Source organism: Ostrea edulis, chromosome 9 (assembly GCF_947568905.1).
Source record: "Ostrea edulis chromosome 9, xbOstEdul1.1, whole genome shotgun sequence".
NCBI classification, from domain to species: Eukaryota; Metazoa; Mollusca; class Bivalvia; order Ostreida; family Ostreidae; genus Ostrea; species Ostrea edulis.
The window spans coordinates 40,991,299-41,016,830 of record NC_079172.1 but is presented as its reverse complement, the minus strand read 5'-3'; the positions used below and the strand labels follow the sequence as shown (position 1 = coordinate 41,016,830).

General features: G+C 34.5%; 1 protein-coding gene across 1 annotated transcript; it reads right to left on the bottom strand.

Moving 5' to 3' along the window:
• Positions 1-1,873: 1,873 nt before the first annotated feature.
• LOC125658660 (sodium/iodide cotransporter-like) lies at positions 1,874-25,459 on the bottom strand. The gene is made up of 16 exons (XM_056149214.1): positions 24,828-25,459; positions 21,921-21,989; positions 21,614-21,665; positions 9,077-9,144; positions 8,844-8,924; positions 8,600-8,673; positions 8,221-8,358; positions 7,573-7,708; positions 6,811-6,899; positions 6,213-6,325; positions 5,731-5,801; positions 5,520-5,606; positions 5,178-5,416; positions 3,211-3,311; positions 2,977-3,095; positions 1,874-2,255 (listed from the first exon to the last, which is right to left on the bottom strand). The coding sequence occupies exons 1-16, from the start codon at positions 25,167-25,169 to the stop codon at positions 2,073-2,075; spliced, it is 1,962 nt and encodes a 653-aa protein (XP_056005189.1). The 5' UTR covers positions 25,170-25,459; the 3' UTR covers positions 1,874-2,072.
• Positions 25,460-25,532: the final 73 nt, after the last annotated feature.

The following is a 25,532-nucleotide window of genomic DNA, read 5'->3' as shown; positions in this document are numbered from 1 at the left end:
TACAAGGCACTAAACGGATTGGCACCGGCTTATATCAGCGACCTCATCACTGTGTACGAACCAAAACGATCTCTGCGTTCATGCAATTCACGATTGCTAGAAAAATCCCGCGTTCGTATAAAGACATATGGAGATCGAAGGTTTGATGTAACAGCTGCCACACTATGGAACACTTTACCGATAGACATCCATTCGTGTGGCACTGTCAAAAGTTTTAAGACATACCTCAAAACATATCTTTTTAGGAAATCTTATAACCATATTTTGTAATGCATGTATATTGTTTTTTAAAGTAAAGGCTGGTTTGTCACATGAACTCGTAATGTTTAAATTGTTTTATTTTATTTGGATGTTATATTTTATGCTCTGATTAATCTTATCATGTTTTACATTTTACATTGTTAAAGCGCTTAGAGTAATTACAAATTATATAATGCGCTATATAAGTGCCGCACATTATTATTATTATTATTAATGGAAACATTGAATAGTATACCATACTATATGAATGCAATTCGGTGATATATATATATATATATATATATATATATATATATATATACATGTATTATTAAAAATTATTATTGATATGTAGTGAGTCTAAAGATAACTCTATACATTTGGGGTGTTGCTAAGACGGGGAATTGAAAACGGGACGGAAAAAGGATTTTTTTAATGCAATAATCTCAGGAAAATGTCAGCATTTTGTAAAATCAAAAGGCTTATGAACATGGGAAGCAGAAATTACAAAGAGAACGGGAGGACATACTCAGAATCCACCGTTTGATATACTACATACAAATACACAATATCCACATATATACATAGATTTATCTTTAGAGCAAAAAATACTGAAACAAGTATTTATGCCCAAAGGCGGATCCAACGTCGGCGACCCCACTCCTCGTTTAGTGTGTTTCCCCAAACCTCTGACCTGTGAGACTGTAACCCTCCGTTTTGAAATTTATGGATCCGAAACTAATTGCACATGGTATTTAATCAACTTCGGATATGTACTTTGTGCTTACTCACCCCCACCTTTCCAACTTTTAAAACTTTGTATCAGTCAAGCCGAAATCCTACATCAAAGGAAAGGCAAATTTTATTGATATGTGGTAACTTTCATAGGAGCCTAAGATGCCATTTTTAATTATTATGATTAAAAGAGTTCGGTTATACAATCTGTTTCATTTCGTTTAGGTAGGTTTCGTTTCGTTTCGGTGGGGTTCGTTTCGTTTCGGTATATTTCGTTTCGTTTCGGTAGATTTCGTTTCGTTTCGATTTCGTTTCCATTGCGTTTTGCACTTTACAGTTACCCGAATAAACGGTGTGACGTCAAACTTATTGATTCTTGTGGTCTTGAATACAAAAGAGTTCAACATCATGGCAGCCTCTATAGATAGCGGGAATTTAAATTTTTAACGCTTTCAAATTAGTTCCGAAGCTTATCTAGATCTAGGCCGTATATCAACAGAATAGTGTGGCAAATCTTTATCATATAATTAATCCTATCATTTATCCTGTAAAAAAAAATTGGGTTGCCTTTCCCTTTGGTTCACGATTTTTGATAAAACTAGTTTTCATTTTTTATGTTAAACATTAAAAATATCACCCATTTAATATTGACAGCCAAAATTTTGACCTTCTAAATGCAAGTTTAAAAGCAATATTTTAAACTTAAATCCGTGTTATGTAAACAAAGACTCGAGTCTTTTATTGATTTTATAATATAAAACATCTTAATTTTGCATAGTCACAAATTTTAACTTTTAGATGACATATTTTACCTCAAAAATGGTTGAAATGTGAAAGATATGATAAACTTAGATCGATATCAATTTCTTTTGAAACTTTTGTAAACAATAACATACCACAATCTTTGTTTACAAAACAAGTAATAAACTCTTTAGAATGAGCTTCTTTGATAATTTATAACCATCATTTTTATGTTAAATCTTTTAAACACATTAGACAATAGATTTTGATCATTAAAAGTAAAACAGATAATTTTGGGGAAAATCGTGAATCAGTCCCTTTAACATGAAAAACCCAGGCATGTCAATTTGATAGTTCTATGCCTTCTTCTGCAGAAAGTGTTCCAATTGCACTTCTTCATTTGTTTCATCAACATCTGACATCACATCCGCATTATTGGTCAGGGGTGAGAGACAGTCTTTGTCGTTTGTATCGATGTTTTTCTCCATATTCGTAAATACGAAATGTTGTTGTGTATAATCTTTCAGCAGTTCCTCCCGCTGAAATAGAAAACTACTTACAGCACTGTATTTTCAATGTCATTTTGTGGTTTTCATTCAAGAAAAATTAAATCATGCAAACAATAACCTCCATCACACAAAATCATCATGACTAACTTATACAGTAAGCGACCATTTTGTTTGAGAATATTAAACACTTTTAAAACGAGAGATCTACTTCTAATTGATTGAAGGGAATTATCAAATTAACTTTTCTAATTATATGTCAAAGACATATCTCAACCTTATGGCGAAATTTACGTTAGTTTGATTTGTTCCTTATCATGGTATCATGTAGACACCGAGATTCTGTTTAACCTTGTCAACACATAAAACATTACTGACACTGTACAAAGTGTGGAAATTACTTTGCTGGACTTTCTAAGCTTTAGATGCGTCGAATCTCTTGACACACACACAAAAAACCCATTCCAATAAGTAAATATCAAACGCAAAACTTTTACATACATTTTACTTTTACTTTGTCCCAAAAATCATTAAATGGTTTGTCTACAGTTGGATCCCTTTAGGCACAGTTTTGCGGACACGTTGTGTTTTCAAATGTTACAACTTTTAAAAATAGATGACATTCAAAGTGAATAGTTTTGTGCAAACTGATACAGTGTATACTATCTTACAAACACGATGCAAGATCAGTAAGTTCACATGTAATACTTTATCGTAGAAGACCAATTATGGAACTTTTTAGTAAGTTGTTAACCTTGTCAAACGGTAGTCCAGCGTAGAGTTTTTGTCGCAAAGACTTTGGTAAGAATGACATGAAAACGTCAAAAAATGGTAACATAAATCGCACATCCGGTTTGTGATCATTCGAATTATCTGAAATGAAATTACAAGTAATTCTTAATAAAGGAGATGCTAAGTAACAAAACTGACATTCTCTCAACAAATATTTTCTTTTGTGAACAATCTGGTTAAGACTTGCAAATAATACCTAGAATCAAAGCACTTAATAGACCAACAGCAAGGCAAATAACAATTGCTATGGCCGCAAGCCACATGTAGGAGATGGCGTATATTTTGTCTAGTCCTTCTCTACAATATAAAAATACCTAAATAGATAAATGTTTTTTAAAAATACACCATTGCATCTCATTGTTGTGTAAATAGCATAAGTTCCAGATGATAATATGAGATAGAAACAAAAAAACATTCTTGATTCAAAATCTGTGTAAATTATATACACAGAAAAAAAAGATTCACCGAAATAGTTTTTAACAATATTTTAGCAGAAATGAATATTTCAGAACTTTTCCACTCTTACTTTGAAAAGGAGCAACTATATATGCAATATTTGCCGCGTATATCTAAGAAATGAATTTCATTAACACACGTATATCTAAGAAATGAATTTCATTAACACACGTATATCTAAGAAATGAATTTCATTAACACACTTCATGAAGCGTTGGAATTCATAACCTTATATATATCAAATTCTTAGGTTACATTTTTTTTTTCATTTCTGTCAAAATTCCCGGTCGTTCAAATTGACGTACTATGGTTACCTGTATTCCTACGCGCATTGTTTACCACTGAAACGCGTAATGAATGTCAGATATCAAAGGCAAAACCATTGATAATTAATTGATTGATTGATTGATGTTTTTCACCACACTCAACAATTTTTCAGTTATATGGTGGCATCAGTCGTTTTTTGGTGGAAGAGAGAATCCAGATACAATGTGCCTGGGAAGAGACCACCGACCTTCCGAAAGTAAACTGGGAAACTTTCTCACTTACCGGCGCGAGCGGGATTTGAAACCGCGCCAACAGAGGCGAGAGGCCGTGTGATTTTGAGCGCGATGCTCTAACCACTCATACATGTATGAAGTTGTACTAACGTTACAGTCTTACCACGGGTCAATCAACATACATAATCATAAAATTTCCTAGAGGCAAGAAACTCCGTTCATCTGTAGAATTTTAGGACCATTAAATATTGGCTGATTGTTTTTCACGGATCAATAATTATGATGTTTCTAAATTTTCCACCCAGCCCATGTAATAAATAAAGGATACTCAAGGTTTGCTTGTTGGATATAGAATTTATTTCACGAGTGAGACACGCTTTCTTTGTTGTTGATATTTTCACGAGTGCAAAGCACGATTGTAAACATAAAACATCTTATCTCACGGGTGAAATACATTCTATATATACAACATTAAAAACATTGATATTTCTGTTTATTACATTTTTCTTCAGCATTTTTAGCTGTCCCTGTATAAACACTGATAAATAGAAATCACTTGCACCGCGCAAAGATATCGATGAAGCGAGAAATCGCCATCTTGGTTCTTGTGTACTATACTGAACGCAAGGTGGAGATACATGTATGTGTAGGCTATATATATGTAGGCATAATGTTTACTTCACAGCCCAAGATCGACTCTTGAGTCACTCGGATAGAAAGAAAAGTCATGTATCAGGAAAAAGCTATATAATTTACAGTATTTGCTTTTGTAAAAGTTTTAAACTACATTAAAACTTCCCATAGTATGAAGCATAGTCGCAAATTAAATCCAACACAGTAAAATGCACACACACAGTTAATCGATATGATCTGAAGTCATTTGGTAAATTTTCCCAGACATAATGCATTTTAGGCGTATGCTTTCATAAGCGGATCAAGCAACAACAACAACAACCCCCCCCCCCCCCCCCCCCCAGTTGAAGCTTCAATTATTTTGGGGTATTTAAATTAAAAACATAAAAAATTATTTGTAGATAACATAAATTGAAGGTGGTCTTGTGTATCGCGGTTACATATTGCTACAATACTGTGAAAATAACACTTTTGTCATTTTCACAGTGTAAAAATAACAACCGTGAAAATATCAATTTTTATTCAATTGATAAATATCAGTATTTTACTGATGAAATGTAATAAAAATACACACGGTATATAGTCTTCCGTAGGAATGGCGGCCACGCTGGATACGTTTGAAAGAAAGGACTGAGTAGACGTTGAATTGTTGAACATATTGAACGGGACCGAGCTGTTTCCAACCATGTGAACACAATTATCATTAGGTGGCATTTCCAGCCACGGTTCCCGCCGAAGTGTTTTCGAGAAATTTTTCCCCATTGAAATCCAAAATGTAACTACAATGCTTGCTATTCCTCCGCATAATGTAGACTGAAAAGAAACAGGGCAAACAGGCGGTTTGTTAATCTTAAATAACATACCATTTTTTAAATGGTTAACATTGTACTGAAAATGAAAAATTGAGAAAAAATACCTTCGTCGTGGACCACGGAACAAATACTGCAAACAAAAACATTCCGGACAAACTACCATTAAAACAGCCAAGAATTGTATTGGAAATCTAGAATATAAACAATAGTGTAACTACCATTAACACAACCAAGAAATCTAGAATGTAAACACCAATATTAATTACGTATTCGATATTGGGGATATGATGTAAACAATAAATACAGATTTTATACCTGAGATACGGGTCCTTTAATTTCTGCTATCATAAATGAGACGGTAATAGCAAGTGAACCGTTGAGAAAAACTGAAACAAACCACAAAGTAAGTAAAGTTTTAGATAATTTTATTACAATGCAGTTATAGATAGACCTTCTAAACAGAATTCTAGTACTTCCCATAAGATAACACAGTACATTGATATAGAGTTCTGGTTATTTTCATCTTATAGCAAACTGAAGGTATGTGTAAAAACAGTATTTAGGCACCTTATCCCACCTCTGTCATAGCCAAGGGCCCATGGTTGCTCTACCCTTATTTTTGCATTCTTTATATGAGTTCTGACAGTGATCACTGTTAAAATTAGCCTTTCATCCATCCCTCAAGCAGGTCATCTTTCAATTCACTGTCCACAATACATAGACACGTAAGATAACATTAACTAGAAATGTCTACTACTTTATCTGAAATAAATTAGTCTCTATCAATTATAATTTACCCGAGAGCTTGGACAAGATAGTAACTCGGTAGTCAGGGATGGAAGGAAAGATCTGCTTGACAATGTCCTCAGCGGTCATTGCTGCTAAACTACTTAAACCGGAGGACAGGGTACTGAAAGAAATATTCTGATCAGTTTTCATTTTTTGTTTTAAGAACGTTTGGACCGTTTCTTTGAAATGTCAACTAATTTTGGTATTTGGATATGTAAACTATTTGGCGGATGTAGTAAATTCCCCAAAAATAAAAAGCGTGAAAATTTCTATTGATATAAATGAAACACTTGGTAAACAAAATTGCGTCTAAAAAGAATGTGCTAAAGTTTCGAACTACTTTTTGGAAAAAAATCTCAAATAAATTACCCAATACAAGATAATCAGGCAATAATGTTATATCTAATATTGCAAACGAGATATTGCAGACATGTTCTCTAGTTTACTTATTGTTCAACAAATATCTGTCTTTACAAAAACTTCATAAAGAAATGTCATGAGTATATATTCCTCTCGTGGCATTCAGTGAAAATGAAATCTAATCAACGTAGCTATAAAATACATGTATGTGTTCACATGTAACTTTATATTTGAACATGATATCACCTTAATGAGGCGCTGAATAAAGAAGCCATGAACAATCCGGGCATTCCGGGGAGATTTTCAAAGATCTCAAGAACCATATAAGGAATGATCTACCAAAGAAAAACATTTATGAAACTGAATGTCAAGGTCTATTCTTTGGACGTATTGATTTCAATTTGGGTAACTTAATCCATATAGTTACATAATATTACTTTGTATATTACCTCTTCTTGATGAACTACTGTCATAGAGAACAGTTATTTACAACACTTTGGTTTCTCTGTTATACGAGTACTCGTCGCTTTACATCCCATTCTAAGAATGTTTCACTCATATACAGACATCCACAGGAGTGGATGAAACACCACAAATCTTGACTATGTACGGCGCTGAAGGCAGTAGCCATGCAGGCTTTTTATCGTGCCAAACCCATCCAGGTCCCATTATAAAGCGACATCCGAAAGATCCGTAACTTTCACTTTTCTTGCTAGGCGATTCGCAAAGGAACGTCACTTCCTGTGTTAAATGTCTTCGTCTTTGGTTTGACTCGACGTCACGTCCTGTGTTAAATGTCTTAGGTTTGACCCGGCACAGGGTCGAGAGTCGTACCTGGGTATCCCAGTGATGATGTGAGTGCTCTAACTACTACACTACCGTGACTATGGTCTTAATACTTTTCCTAGGCATTTCGTCTCTCCAAAAACAAAGCAAGAATTTGTGTTCAAAGCAGAATAATGAAACCGGAGTATATGATATGTATTTTGCTATGTCCCATATGCATACCTGGTTGGGGTTTTTGATTTGGCCAGAAGTGAGGGGGTCGCAGCGTTTCGTATAATAGTATGCATAAGCAACAAGTCCTTCAAATAATGGCAGAGAGAGGGTGATGCAAAACACTGGAGCGGCTATCAGAAGTATCCTAGAAATATAAATTCAATCTTCAACATGCAGATCCTTTCATGATATTCAAATGTGAATTAAAGTCACGTCATCAAGAGGTGTAATAATACAGTTTCAAAGGCATGTCAACGCAAACAAAAGCGTAATTACGCCTTTTCAAAGAGTGTTATTACATCTTTACAAAAGGCGTTATTACGCCGTTCGTCTTATAAAGGGGTATTAATTCCTTTAAACGACAGGCATAATAACGCTTTTCTCCTCGCAATTAAGCCTTTTAGCGTTATAATACCTTTCAATATGCGTTAAAACCATTTTGAAAGGCGTAATAACACCTTTTTGAGAGACGTAATAACGCATTTTTGCGTAATTACGTACTATTTCCGTTATAACACCTTTCACTCTGCTTTATAACACCTTTTCACTTCACGTTAGTGCGTCTTTTGTCGCGTTATAACACATCTCTGGTTATTTTTCCCATAGTTTGATCCCAATGGGCTTTCATAGAATTGAGTACTACTATAGTTAACATACTTTCTGGCACTGCTCTTCGTGGGTGTTGAGGATATCCGCTGTATAGAGGATGGATTGAAGCAAAGACTAATCTTTTTAATCGAATTCCCAATAAACAATGTCCAGAACGTGTGCCGGACAAATGGATTGGGGTTAAAGCTGCAACACAATACATCTGCTGATTATCTCGTATAATAAATTTTTCTGTGTCATTTATCAATGGAACAACAAGATTGTCTTATGGTCATCGAACAGCCTTTGTCATTCTATTTTAATGAATTTAGCTTTAAAGTGTTTGCATTTTTTTTTTACATATAGTTCTAAATTACTAAAAAATAAATCACGCGTTAGAAACATTAATTATATGCTCATGAGAGTGCATTGAAATGCCATCACATACTCTATTATATCTAATCTTTTTGTAGCTTTGTTGATATTGAACACATTTCCTACACCTCCAGCAGAGATGGTTCCCTAAAATGATATTTCAATTAAACAAGTTATAAACTTTTCAAAGATTTGGAAAACATCACGAAAAGCATCAAACTGTCTCATTCTTGAAATTGTTTTCTACAGGTTTGAAAACCATTGTTTATCAAATTGCCAAATGAAACTATGTCATCATTAAGCTGGTCTATATTTACCTGAATTAAAATGGCCGCTATCCCCGTCATCATTACCACGGTCTGGAAGACGTCCGTCCAAATCACCGCCTTTATTCCGCCCTGAAATCAATACCCCAAATGTCAACAAGACCCTAAATATTCTACGACCGGTGCAACAAATAAAGATTATGAAATTTGGAGACGGATATTGCGTTCCCTTGAACAAATAGCAATCATCAAATTGAAAGAACAAACATCTAAAAATATCTCACAATGGATGTGTACAACATGGCTGCCAAGGCGACTGCTAGGACGGAAGCCCAATATGGTAAGTCTGTGACTTTAAAAGGAATAGAAAGAAAGTTATTCAACGTTTATATTTTTACGTTTTACTGACTTTGAAATTAATTTTCTTTTTAAATAACATTAGGTCTCATGAAGTATTTAAGATCTATTAAATATAGGAATAATTTGAATACCGATTTTCGTTAGGATCGAGAATTGAAGTGAAGATAACGAACAGTCATCAATATCATAACTCTTATAAGCAATACAAAATGGAGAGTTAGGCAAACACAGTCCCCTAGTTGAAACTAGACTGTTGAAAGCCCTGCACCATCAACTTGTGTGTCAGTAGCAGAAGGATAAAACGTATGCTCAACTAGGACCTGAGGAAACCCGAAAATAGTTCTCCAAAATGTGTGCATTAATGAGCACTTATGGAACTCTTTTACCAGTGAAGATAAGAATGTAAATGTACTTTCTTTTTTCTGCTGCAGAGACGGAAATCGGGAAAAAGAGAATGTCTTTTAAACACAAGAGCACAGGTAAGTTGATATGTCAAATCAGGTCTGTAAGTAGCTCGTAGAGGTGTGTTTGGGGGTAGGGTGGTGTCCCAATATGTTTTACTATAGAAAAAATAGATAACTCTACAGTTGTGCCCCTTCATGAATTTGGAAGGTTTTTTTCTTTTAGTATGGTATGATATCTCACTGTTTTGTGTACGTGGCCTGTGAGTAGCACGAAGATGTGTGTGTGTGTGTGGGGGGGGGGGGGGGTATGCTTTATTATAGAAAACAGAGATAAATGTACAGTTGTACCCCTTCATGAACTTTGCAAGTATTTTAGTTTAGTCAGTATAAGTCTTGTGTCGCACGGATTTTTGTATCTACTGATCCACTAATTTGATTCATTAAAATGTTTTCCTCTATCTAAGTTTTTAATTAGTATTCAAATGTTAATAGGGTTAATTTCTTCCCAACGGTTCACAATGGTTTAACTTTTACTGTCTAACTTTTGTCAAAATTTATTATCAATCTTCCTGAGTACAGCCCCAACCCCTTTCCTAAAAATAGTATTTTGCAGTAGTTTTGATATTTTAATGTTCAAACAAAGAAAGTATGTGAACTATTTCATTTGAATCATGTGCATTTGACAGAAAAGGGAATTGGAATCAGGAAATGAACCCGCAGACAAGGAAGAGCATTTTAATGTGACAATACTTGTATGAATTTTAAATATTGTAACAAATTGCAAAATAACATAAACTTTTCATGTTGCAACAATGTTTTTACTATGTACGTTTTAATGTTAACCAGAAGCCTAATTTATAATATACGAGTACCATGCTAGATTCCCTGTTACATGTATATAAATATTATACTGTTTTTGTTTCCTGGTGTTGTGCTATTGTAATCAAAAGGGAAAACTGGAAAAGGTATGAAATGTTTTACATAAAAAGCTTTGACTTTCTATGAAAACTACTACATACAAGTATCACTTACAGTCTTATGCTATCATTGCATTTTAATTTTACAGACAGAACCCAGTATACAAGACACAACTGAAAAAGATGTAAAGGTATTCTGTATATTTTCATTACTGAACGGTGACCTGAGGTCCTCGAGTCAGCTTGTGTTTGGGTGACCTCTGGCCCCTTAAGCCTCCACATGTAAGCATATAACAGTTTCCTTCTAGATTTGCTGTGATATAAACACTATACCTATGTTTACTGATGATAATGGGTTTTAATCCAGAGATCAAACTAAGGTATGTCATATTTTGCTTGAAAAGATTCGAATACCTACCACATATATGACATACATGTGCCAGTTACATTTTTATGCTATGATATACAAATGAATCCCAATGTAAAAGAATTTTGCATATTTTCTGGTAATGGTAGCAAATTATTTTCCATTACTGCATCAGGTATAGGTTCCATTAGGTCCCCATTTATGCTTGTCATTGGTTAAACTCTGTCGTCAATAGTTTCTAAGCATTTGAGAAGTTTTATGTACATATGCCCTCTTTTATGTTAATTATTCTGACTATTTAATGATATTGTAGGATTGTTATCCAAAGAGAAAGCTAGCGAAGGTATGACATGTTCTACATAAAAGAGTTTTGACTTGCTTTATAAAAGTATGACATACATGTACATGTATCACAACAGTCTCTGCCATCATTGATTGTTTATTTTATAGACAGAAACCAGTGTTAAAGACTCAACTGACATATAGAATATCACACTCTAATGTTGATCTCGGACCTGGGATTGGCCCCGAGAGTTGATCTCGGCCCGAGCCCGTAGGGCGAGGGCCGAGATCACTCGAGGGGCAATCCCAGGTCCGAGATCAACATTAGAGTGTGATATTGTTTATATCATATACCTAAAACACAACAAGTTGATAAACATTTTTTTTTAATGGGGGGGGGGGGTCATTGACCCAAACATAAATACATGGTATACTGTACAACGATATTTGACTATTTCATTCCTTCAGAGAGTTTACTTTAATGGTTACCTTTCCAGTACTATTGACATTGTGAAACATGCTAAAGTCTGGGTTTTGTAGCTTTATTCCATTGCTGATTATTATTTATTTTTTCGGATTTACCAAACTCGCCCGTTTTCAATATTTCATATAATTTGTAAGAGTTGTAGAACTTTGTTTACGTGGGTCATCGTATGAACGGGAATGTTTACAGATCTGATGCTGCTATTTCTTTGCTTAAGGAATGTTACCTTATACTGAAGTAAGTTATTTTTTTACCGTTTCCCATCTGTTTAGCAACTATAAGTCGTTGAAATACGTCGGAAGATAATGGTTCTACTTTTCTCGTTTTATTGCCAAGTCCTCGGGAGTTTTCTACATCAAGATTACCGTAAATTAACATTTTATCTCCATTAGGACCGGGGATTTCTGAAAATGCTTCAGTATCACCCTCCATAATCCTCCTACTGTTTTCTGTCACCTAGAACGTTGATTGTTTTGAAATGAAGTTAAACGTGTAATTGTTCTAAATAAACAATTGTTACTTGGGTTACCCCTCTTTGCTTAGATACTCGCTACAATTTAGCGCTGTTTTTGAAAACGTTTTTATTTAATTTTTCTGCTTAAATTAAATTTTGTCGTGGAAGAAAGTATTATATATGAAAAAAATTGTGTCTAACATCATTTTTTCATGTAGTTATGTTAGATTTCAAAAGATTAAAGAAGAAATAGCCATTTGAAATTTGAGGGCGAGACAGCCCCTTGACAACGGGCCGAGACAGAGATATCTCGGCCCTTAGGGTGAGACAGCCCTACCTACTTGCAGCTGTCTCACCCTAGCCAAGATAAGTGTATCAGGGCTGATACACTACTAGGTATATGATATAAAGAGTTATAGGCATTCTTTATATCTTCTGGTCCCATTAATACATAACAAATAGGTGCCCCAATATCCCGTCTTTGATTGTTATTGGATGACCTCTGGCCCCATAAGCCTCTAGGTATATTAGAGTTTCATGCTATATTTGTAATATAAAATGTTACTGACTCTGTTTACTGATGTTGTAGGTTTGTGTCCCAAAGGGAGAACTGAAAAAGGTATTGCATGAATTGCTTAAAAGAAAGCTTTGACTTTGAATACTATGACCTACATGTATCACATACAGTCTCATGCAATCATTGATTCTTTGTTTTACAGACAAAACCCAACCTAAAAGACTCAACTGACAAAGAGGTATAAGCAATCTCTTTATTTTGGGGACCATTTTCCATAATTGCATAATATGTATAGGTTACCATAGGTCTAAATTTATCCTTTTCATATGGTGACTTCTGGACCCATTAGCCGCAAAGCATTTCAGAGTTTCATGCTGAATTTACTGTGATATCAATTATTTTACCATCTCTGTTTACTGATGTTGTAAGCTTGTAATCCAAAGAGGAAACTGAAAAAGGTATGACATGTTTTGCAGAAAAGGTTTTGAATTCCTGCCACATATACATGTAGCAGAAGGATAATTCGTACCCTCAAGTAGGACCCAGGGTCACCACATTTTAGTATGACCCCGGATCACCCTATTTTCTACTCAGTTTACTACGCACAAAAATATTCCAACATAAATGTGAAAGTACAATGCAGACTATGTCTATTATACACTACTAAAGAAAAATGAATATTGAGCATTACTTATCATTTACATGTCATAATTGTTTTTAGCAAAACATAGCCTACCTTTGAAAATGATAATTCACTGTTATCTGCATCCCCCAAATTTTCCCAAATACGAAAATGTGATATAAACCTAGCTTATATAATAAATACAATGCAGTGAAATTGAACTTGAAATATTTATTTGTAATTTGTTCACAGATAATTGTAAGATAATGTTGCACATAGAGGGTGACCTCTGGTCACCTATTGATTTCAGACATGAAAATTATGTTACGGTTGATTATATTTCATGATGCTACAACAGTGTTAAGGTGAAATGTTTAGCTCACCGGAGTTAAAGAATAAAATTAGCTTTTTTGATTAGTTGTCTATCTGTTTGTAAATTTTCTTATCTACTAGGCATATTTTCACCACACCTAAGCAGGTGATGTCCACATTTATCTTCAGATGGTCCATGGGTAATTTGTCTAAATTATGCTATGGTTTGAATTTGTAATTGTTCATTAGAATTGTTGTAAATAGAAAATATGACATATTTAAGGCGTGTCTGTAAGATGTGTATAAGAGATAACGGGAAGTATGGATTTCGGACATAGAAGATTGGTCATGTGGTCACTCTACCTGTTACTTGGCTATATGTATTTCAAATAGAAGTAGAATTATAAACACTGGTGACCGAAGGTCATCCATACACTAAGATGTCGGTTACCTCGGGACACCTTTCTATAAATTTTTTCAATGGTGACCAAAGCTAACCCTTGCATAACAATTACATCAATATGTGACCAGAAGAAACCCTTATATGATCATTACATGAATGAGTGACCAGATGTAACCCTTATATGACATTTACATCAACGGGTGACAAGAGGAAACCCTTATATGACATTTATATCAACGGCTGAACAGAAGTAACCTTTGTATGAACATTACATCAATGGGTGACCAGAGGTAATCCTTATGACATTTACATCTATAGGTGATCAGAGGTAACCTTATATGATATTTACATCATTGGGTAATCAAAGGAAACCCTCGTATGACATTTATATCAATCTGTGACTAGAGGTAACCCTTGTATGACCATTATGTAACCGGTCTTGGGTGTAAAGATAATCCACAAGATGACTAAGGTCGTAGATTCGTTTAATAGTGGGAAACAATGAAAACAACCCTATAACAACAATAAAACATATAAGGACAAATACAATACAAAGACAAAATACACTCTCGAACACATGACATATGCAACGATGCACATATATCTATTGGTCATCATTTATCGTCAAAGGAAATAACTCATCAATTATAAGTAATTGATATTCCAAAAAATGAATATAATGTACTGCAGTAAATTGCATTTGTACATACCAGTTTATGGAACTAGGCTACAGTTTCCAAAATAAAGGTAAAGCTGCTTAAACTCGTTTATGATGACCTATTAAATAATTACTAAAATACTAAATTATGTGCACATATATCACTCTGCGCATTTAAATTACTTAAAACTCATTATTTACTTAAAGAATAGAAATTATGTTTTTCCACAATTCTACTTTCAGTAAATATTTCACTCATGATTTGCACCCAAGTTTTATGAATAAAGAAAAGTTTAATTACTTATTTAAATTCGTTATTTGCATTTAATCATATAGTAAAACTATCAGCTACTTAGCAAATCCTCTATAAATCAAATATATACTTTATACTTTTAAGAACTCAATAATGGCAACACCCTTTGGAATCTCTTTCAAAACTAGATTTCCTGAACTATGTCATAAAAAGAACTCAGGAATTCCCGCCAGGACTTCCTATTGGCTAGAACAAAATACTAAGACAACAAGTATGACATCTAAGAGATACATGAACTAATCCAAGTTATGTTTTAACTGGACCCTTACGGATTAAACCATTATATTTAAAAGGAGTGTTTAGGTTTCTTTAACACACAACACAAAGTTAGTAAGTAGCGCAGAGCAATATGTATTGAAGTGAATGAATGTGAATGGCAATATAAAATATAAAACTAAACCAAGTACAACTACCACAATTACATCAAACGGTGACCAGAGGTAATCCTTATACTGCATTACATTAATGGGTGACCAGATGAAACCCTTATATGACCATTGCATCAAAGGTTGGCCAGAAGTAACCTTATATGACATTTACATCAATGGGTGACCAGAAGAAACCCTTATATGACATTTACATCATTGGGTGACCCGTGGTAAAAAAAAAATTCTGGTTTTACATCAATTGGTGACCAGAGGTAACTTTTTATGATATTTACATCATTGGGTAACCAAAGGAAACCCTTATATGACATTTATATCAATGGGTGACCAGAGGTAACTCTTGTATGACATTTACATCAATAGGTGACCAGAAGTAACCCTTTTATGACATTTACATCATTGTGTGCTCAGAGGTAACCTTATATTATATTTACATCATTGGGTGACCATAGGTAACCCTTATATGGCATTGCATTAATGGGTGATCAGATGTAGCCCTTGTATGACCATTACATCAGTGGGTGACCAGAGGTAACCCTTATATGAAATTTACATCATTGAGTGCTCAGAGGTAACCTTATATTATATTTACATCGTTGGGTGACCCGAGGTAACCCTTTCATGGCCATTACATCATAGGGTGACCAGAGGTAATTAATCCTTATATTGCATTTACCTCAACGGGTGACCAGAGGAAACCCTTATATGACATTTATATCAATAGCTGACCAGAAGTAACCCTTGTATGACCATAATATCAATGGGTGACCGGAGGTAGGAAATAACCCTTATATGAAATTTACATCATTGGGTGCTCAGAGGTAACCTTACATTATATTTACATCGTTGGGTGACCCGAGGTAACCCTTTCATGGCCATTACATCATAAGGTGACCAGAGGTAATTAATCCTTTTATGGCATTTACCTCAACGGTTGACCAGAGGTAACCCTTAGATGACATTTATAGCGATGGGTGACCAGAGGTAGCCTTTGTGTGACCATTACATCGGTGGGTGACCAGAGGTAAGCATTATACAATATTCATATCATTGGGTGACCAAAGGAAACCCTTATCTGACCATTACATCAATGGGTGATCAAAGGTAACCTTTATATAACCATTGCATCAATGGGTGACAAAAAGAAACTCTTTTATGACCATTAACTTAAATGGGTGACCAGGAGTAATCCTTATATGATCATTATATTATAACCTTTGTAGAACCATTAATCAACAAGTTGGGAACAATTTCCCTTCATCGATATGGTCCCACTAAAGTATATATAATGATGAAATTTATTCATCTGTAAGCATTGAAACAAAAAATCACTCCGTCAGGAAAAGAAATATAGACCGATAATAAGAAAAACACAGAAAATGGAAAGATCCAATAAAAGGTACATTGATTTCGACTAAGGATAACTCCGTTTACTTCATTAGGATATAGGGCTCTCGACGGGTGTGGCCGGTCGACAGGGGATGCATACTCCTCCTAGGCACTTGATTCTACCTCTGGTGTATCCAGGGGTACGTGTTTGCCCAACTATCTATTTTGTATTGCTTGTGGGAGCTATGAGATTGATCACTGTTCGTTATCTTCACCTTTCATGTGAAACATGTAGGTCATAGTTGTCAAAGTCAAAGTATCATGCTATCATTGATTGATTGTTTTACAGAGAAAACTCAGTGTAGAAGACTCAACTACACAACGTCCTTGGAAATGTCCTTAACCCATTACCTCCTTCAGTATATGTTGGATAATTGCCATTCATGTTGGCAATATCAACATCATACAGCTTTTCAGGACTGCTTTGAGAAGGAACTCTACATTCTGTCCTTGTGACCCACTGTATGCTTTTGTCCATTCCTGCCCTCAGCATGTTCTCAGCTACTAATTTCCTTCTTTGATTCTTTAAAGTTCTTATATTTGTAACTCTCTCACACTTTGCAAGTTCGTCCATATAGCTATGATGTTAGGAAATGGCAAATTAAAGGACATGACAAAAAAACAATTAAGCCTTCCAGGGGAAAGCCTTAATTGGAAACAGATTTAATATGCTTTCAACCCTGTTTTGCAGAACATAAGTATATGAATATTTATGTTTTCCTATTTCTCTTTTCAGGCGAATAAATCAACCTGTGGGCATCCCCTGATGCAATCCAGTTTTATGACAGGCATGCATATTGATTTAGATGATTTTAACAGATGGTTGCATTCCAAACTATTTTTATGCTTGAAAACAATATGTTTATACTCTGTTTATTCTTCTTTTTTCCCTTCTTCCCCGAATTTTTTTGTCCGCAATTGTTCTAATAGAACTGCTCATCCAAATGAGATGAAACCGTTTCAGGGTTATTAGACATTTTGTGTAGATGTGCAGAACGAAGGTCATTATTTACTCACATGCATGCATGTGTTTGAGCATGTGCGATGGTTGAAATCACTGATTTAATTAAAATCGTTTTAACTTTCCCATTTTTTGAAACAAAATGCTTTAAAATGCAGAATATTGACATAGATTAGTAGTGGAAACAAGATTATGTGGTTGAATTAGCAAGAAAGCCCGGGATGCACTTGCGCTTCATTCTGGTTGGCTGACACAAAAATCTTTCTTTTTTCTTTTTCTTTTTTCTTAAAAAAATGCTTGAAATTTAAAATATAGGCATATATCATGAGGTTCTACAATTTGAAATATAAGAAATTTCTTTAAAACAGTCATTCTGATTGGCTATTACTTAAATGGATTCAGTTATACTAAATGGATCTATCTCTCACAGTTCATTTCTCAATGTAAATCTTTGAGACTTAACACATAGAAATTTATAGTGGGTCTCTTTAAGAAGATTTTTATGAGAAATCTAGAAATATGTGCTTGCATATGCCATGAAATTTGTTTGGTTAATACTTATACCGATGTTACTTTTCGATAAATACTTTGGGAAAAATGTAGATGTATTTACAAATGAAATCATTGAAGCTGGTATAGAATGTAGTAACATAGAGGAGCTGTATTGGAATATCTGCGAGGAACACCGTTACAATTAGCACTACTTATTACCGTATTATTATTCTTAATCATGTTATAATATTTTTTTTTTCTGTAAATATTGATTATCAAGGAAAAAACGATTTTGATCAGTATTATATGAAATTATACATTTAAAAATGCACAACGATTTGACAACTTTGAAAGGTGATGTGGAAAACCATGTTTTAAGATGATTTCATACTCCTCATTAAAGTATTTAAAAACATATCTTACATTGATGTTTTTCCTATTGTATTGCACATACAGGACCATTTCTGATGTACTTATTCTAACCTCTATAAGCTAGCTAGAAACGAAAAAAGGAGATAAAGAACAGTGGTCGATCTCATAAGAAACTACAAAGAATACAAATCTGTGAACAGGGCATAAACACGAACCCCGGAAATTTCAGAGGTGAGATCAGGTGCCTAGCATCCCCTGTTGACCGATTTAAAATTTTACCAAGAAAGTTCTTATTATTGTAACATTGTTAAAAGGCCGATGGGCCACAACGCTTACCTGAGTCCCCTTGGCCGACCTGTTCTTCATCAGGAGATAAAGAAATTATAGACATAAAAAAGTCACGTTCTGACTAATATGACATTGCTGTTCTGCAGAAAGAAACATACACTACATAATTTATAAGCTTTATCAAAGGTCGGGATTTTGATCAGAAATTCTCACTTCAACCTTTGGCTTAGGTGAAGTAATAAGGGCTAATTTAAAAATAATTTTCACGAAGAAATTCTTTCCACCATTTTGTAAATGATCTATTAATTTTAACGATTATTTTTTTAAAGGCAGTATATTTGGTAGCAATTCATTTGATGTACTCCTAAGCAACATTTTCATGAAGCAGCAGCAACAAATCCTCAATTTGATGGTTGCTGTAACAACCCAAAAAATGGTATTAAATTCTGAAAATGAAAAAGGTAGATGTGCACGAAGCTTGAGATTTCAGTACTTGGTCTACTTAAGACACTTTATTGCTGAAACAGAGTGTTTTAAAAATCCCCACCTTCAGGAAGAACAGAGGATAGATCTAATTTAGTACGTCTGCTTATTCTCCAGTTGAAAGCCTATAAGAACAGTTTGTTTTATATCGATATGGACATCAGAGGTCACCATATGTGGAACATGAATAGGGAGATCAAGGGTTATTGATGCGGAAACAAGGGGTCATCCAACATGGAGTATCAGTATGGAGACCATAAGACGCCAAATGTGTTGTGTTTAATACGGAGACTGGGGAGACCAGAGATCACCAATTGAATGTGTGTGTGAAAATGGGAGACCATAGGTCACCTTATGTCATTTTACAAGATGGAGATTCAACAGAAGTCAGCTACTGTAGGGAGACCAGGGTTTACCTTAAGTGGAATATCCATAAGGAGACCAGAGATCACCTTAAGTCCTAAATCAAAGTAGTAATGGTTTCGATAATCAATACAGAGACCAGAAGTCACCGAAAATATGACCCATGAATAGGGAGATTTCGATCTTGACACCTGAACCAGAAGTCCTTCTATAAAGAGACCAAATGTCACCTAATGTGGTATACCAATATGGAGGCCAGTGAACACATACTGTTTGACATAGATATGGAGATGCCACTTTCCAAAAGGCGTTTAAAGTAAGAACATAAAGGACTGTGAAAAGAGGTTTATCCGTAGGGATCCTTTCGGAGACCGAAGATCAGGTAATGCTGTATATTAATATGAACATCAGATGTCACCATATGTGGAGACCAAAGATAACCTAATGTTGTACATCAGTAGGAAGATAATAGGTTGCAAATCCCTGTGAAGTGTTTGACAAGCAAAAAGGACACAAATTATCCATATCCACTAAATATATTTCTTCGGGGGAGGGGGATAGGAAAACTTGCTCGTCTGCATATATTTGATTCTCATAAGCAATTTACCATGGGTATGTTTCTATTTTTGGTAATTTTATTAATTTAATAAGTGAAAATTCATTCGGGGGGGGGGGGGGGGCTTAACTCCAACCCACCCCTGCTAGACTCCTACATGCGGATGGGAATCAGGGAACACCTATTCTGTAATATTAATGAAGAAGACCAGAGTTTAGCTAGAGTGTTATATTGACAATTTCGCCTATTGTGGTATGAAACATCATTAGGGAGACTAGAGGTCACCTAAAGCAATTTATTACTAAAACATAATATCATACATGTATATCTTAAAGAATCAGTGAAAACAGGGGGAGGCATGATCCCCCTATCCCGGCTTGCAGGGACAAGACATATTCTGATATATTGTGTGTTATATTGATAAGGTTGCCTAACATGGCATATCATTAGGGAGACCAGAGGTCACCTAAATAACTCCATTGCCAAACATATCTTAAAATATATCTTTCAATGTTGCTTGGATTTCCCCTATTGTTTATTTCCTAAAATCATATGGTTATTCTTTAAAGAAATGTATTTTCTGTTGGTAGATTACGTTTGTAAAGGATTCAGAATTGTACTTTTTATTCTACTTTCACATTTGCTGTTTCAATGCACTATATTTTGTAGCGGAGTAAACATATTGGATGTTGTGAATGAGCAGATGACCTTAGGTCCTAGTTGAGCAAACGTTTTATCCTTCTGCGTATCAGTAGCCTGCCTCGATTTAAAAACTGATCATTCACAGAACAAGCTCTTGCATATCGAATCAGTTGAGAGACAAACAAGTTGATGTTACATTGGTTTCAACAGTCTTGTTTAAAGTCCGCATTTTGCAAATTTTACGGTCGTTAAAACGATCTAGTTTGCCAATACAACCTGTCATTGAGTCAAATCCTGTATAACGTGTTTCATACCAATTATTAGGCTACTCTTTACACACTGATTTTGACTGCGGATTACTTCATTTACCTGATCGAAATATATGGATCGTAGTGGATGTTACCGAACGACAGGGAGGCTTGCTCCTCCTAAGCTCTTGATACCACCCCGGGCATGTCCAGGGTCCGTGTTTGCCCTTAATTTGGTATTCCTTGTGGGAATTTATGAAATTGATCGCTGTTCGTTATCATCATCTTTTCATGCTTATTGGGTTTTTTAAACTGAGTAAATTCAAATCGACTTATTTCCTTAAATCAAATTTTTTGCAGCGAAGCTAAAGCAAAACGAAATCCTTTTTGAGTCGACGAAAATATCAAGAAGTGACAATTTCCCGGTTAACCGTAAATTCAAGGTTCACACTGGATTTCCCGGCTTACAGTATTTTGAATTTATTCGTTTGTATTATTGTCATACGTTATGGGAAATAATAGCCTCTACAGCAGTGCTTTCTACAAACCTGACTCCAAAGCAGTAGCGGGACCAAACAGCACAATGCCCATATAAAATATCTGCAAAGTAAACTCCAGTATTGTTAATAAGGAACATACATCATATAATGTTTGTAGTTTACATATGAAATGAACATCAGTTTTATGAAATTCAATTTTTTATTTTCGTTTCAGAAAATTTCAAAATAGGAATTACTAAATTTCACACAAATCAAAACAAATTACAAATTCCAAATTCTTGCTTGTTAAAACGCGTAGTCCTTGAACATTTAACATTGTATCCTATTTACTATTAACATTGTATTTCATTCTTACGTAATACAGGGTCCCTTGTATCATCGCGAATATTCGAACCCATTTTGATTGAAAACGCAGCTCCATATACTAGAAAGAAAGAAAAAATAATAACATTGAGTAATTGATAGTACCTTATTCCATTCAGTAACTGAAGGAAGGTTTTTTTCTATATCTGATAATCTCAATAGTTGAATCTAATTTGATGTTGAACAACTATTTTCCTGCTAAATTATAGATCTCGAAACGTTCGTGTTTGTAAAATCCGGACGGATTTTTGTCGAAATTAATTAATTCATTTTGGAGAAATGAGAAGTTTCACATAATGCACATACATGTACATTGCCTTCAGTTTTTTAAAAAGATGTAATCAACAGCGGAATGAAATATCCCTTCATTTCCTCTTTTGGAATAAAAATTAATGACGTTTTATATCATTATGAATCTTTATTGTGTTCCAAATGTATAATGAATGTCCGGGTAATCTCTCAATTTACATTTTCATCTCAATAAATGACAATTCGTGCATCTTTTTGAAAGCGAACTTTTTTGTTGTACTGTATACATGTTTTACACTTTGTTCTGGGTTTTTATTTTTTACATTATTTTGCTTGTCATAAGAGGCGACCTTCAGGTAAAACTGCAAAACCAGAGGCCCCATGTCACAGCAGGTGTGGCATGATAAAGATCCTTCCCTGCTCAAAGACAGTAAGTGCCGGTCATAGGCCTAAATTTTGCAGCCCTTCACCGGCAATGATGACGTCTCCATATAATTAAAAATTCTCCAGTGGGACGTTAAAAACTATACAATCAATCTGAAATGATGTTGGAGATTTTAATGAAATCGACAGCGTATTAAAATATCACTTTATAAATTCAAAGTATTGAACATAATCCCAGTTTGTCACTGTTGAGTTGTTACAAGTAGTTTTTCCTTCATATTTATTTTCAATAAAATATCCAACACTTTGGATCCCAGCAAAATCGTCCGGATAAATGAAGCGTCTACATAACTGAATCGCATATTTTCTATCTTTACATAAGTAACCAATGTGCCTACTTTATTGATGGGCAGTGAATTAAACACATTCTATCATTGGATTTAACCATTTGCATTAGTAAATAAAGCATGATAATGTTAACATTTACATGCATTTCAAAGCACTATAATTGAAATATACGTGTGCAGTGTATTTGCACTACAAATAAATATACAAAACTGTGTACCGTATGCACTAAAACAAATAATGAAGCACTATATGTGACTATAAATAAATAATTAGTAACTAAAATAATCATTGACACTTCAAACATTTCATCACATTTTTAATTCTTAAAGAGGCTGATCATTTCCATCTGTCACGATTCATGAGTTCGGCAATCTGTTAAACCAATCTTCGTCTTCTAAAGTTGATTTAAGAATTTTATACTTACTACATATACATGGGCATGAACATGCATATATATTTCACGCCAATCAACACTATAAAATCCAGAATCTAGAAGTATATATAATCTACACTCTTTAGATTTGAATAAACCGATATCAATTTACGAATCAGTACAACTGATATATGTAGCAGTTTGATAAAACATATCATTACGGTATGATGTATAATTAATTAATACTATTAGACTATTGATCAAGACTAGAGAATAATATGCTACAGATTTATTTGGAGAATTCAACATTACACGCAATACCGATCTTATGTGCAAAGATTGGCAATACATTGTCATCACATAAAACAATACAATCGGCACGTGTTATCTAACCGAGATATCATCATACACATCAAGTAACGGTACAATTTTCAATGCATTTTAACATTTTGTAGTAAAGAATGACCGTCCGGATCCGGAACGCGAATATCCGGATTAATGATGCAAAATAACGTACAAATATTCCTTTTCCTAAAAAATCGTCCGGAAGGTGAAGCGTCCGGATTAATGCCGTCCGGATTACCGAGGCTCCACTGTATTGAATCGACATATGAATGAAACTTATTATTGTTAATAAATGAAACGTCGTCGATATATCTAGATGTCGAATTGAAGACCACAACAAGATATTTTTTTCTCATGTAGAGGCTTTTGAATAAACTCTGCTTCATAAGAATATAAAAACAGGTCAGCTAACAATAGAGCTCCATTCTTATCCATGGGATTTTTAACAGACTGTTGGAACACCTGATCACCAAAGACTACGAAGATATTGTTAATGAGGAACTTCATCATATATCTAATTCAACTTCAGAGTATATCAGAGTGGTTCAAGTAATTCTTTGGATGACTGATCACTAGATATGAATATTTCCTTTTTCCAATTTTGTTAAAGAAGCAACTGTCTATGATACCAAAATGTTTACTTTTTAATTGATAGTGAGGAATGGTCGTGTAGGGTCTTGAAAAGTTAAACATTTTTACATAATTTATTCGATTTGAATTTTACTAAACGTTCTTCACAATATTTTATAATCCATATTTGATTTACATTACTTCTGGCACATGCATTGACACAAACAGTACATTTGAAGTTTCTCCTTCACACCTGTTAATATTTTCGTAGGGATCAAAGATAGGGGCTTAGTAGATCATGAACAGGATCTAGCGATGTATCTTTGTAATGGTGTTTGTGAAGTTTAGGAATCCAGTATAGGTACGGTACATGTAACTTTATATTCATCCATCCCATTGACTGGGATGTTAAATGTGTCTAAAACTGTAACATGATTTTGATGATATATTTCAAAATGTACTGCATATTTGAATGTCCGTATCCAGTTTCTTAGTGTATCGCCCTCACGAAAATTCTCAACTTAACTTTTGTTGCTTTTATTAAATTCAACAGATTGGGAAGTGGGTTGCAGTCCCGTAGCCCCATTATAGATCCGCCACTTGTTAATCTCATTGAATCCTAATACCTACCTCATACACGCTGGTTAGCTTTAAGGGATAAATCAAAGGCACCACAATTAAAACGCCAATAAAAACACCGGCCATAACTCCCACGTTGTACCATATGTACTGAAGTCCATAGACATATGTCTCCGCGGGAAGCCCAAGCATCATGATGGAGGACTCGAAAGACACCACCAGGGACAGAGTAAGAGGCAGCATCTTCATTTGACGGTTGCCGACCAAATACTCGTCAGCCGTGCGCTGTCTTCCACCGGAAAATGCATAAAAGATTCCGATTCCCAAAGAAATTATCACCGACGCTCCAAAAACACAGTAATCTGCAACTCCTAAGCTCGGATGACTGTCCATCTTTCAGAAAAATATTTCCCCTTCAATTTTTATCTAACAATCAGTTCGTTAAAACGGTTGTGACGATTTTTTCTCTCGGGAGTTCGTGATTTGAATAAATTTTTGAGATCACGTAATCTGAAAGTTGCCTTTTTGGTTCATTCAAATTATTCAATATGTAGGACAATTCTAACTGCACATTGCATATTCGTTTATCCTTACTCAGTCAGACCGTGATCAAACTTATTATATATTCATATGGACTCTTAGACCGAAGCGATAATACATACCCAACACACTTTTTTATAAGTGCATTTTGCCTTTTCCGGACCCATGTGCTATAATTGAATAAAATCTGTATTTTGTAATACCTTCTTTTATTCT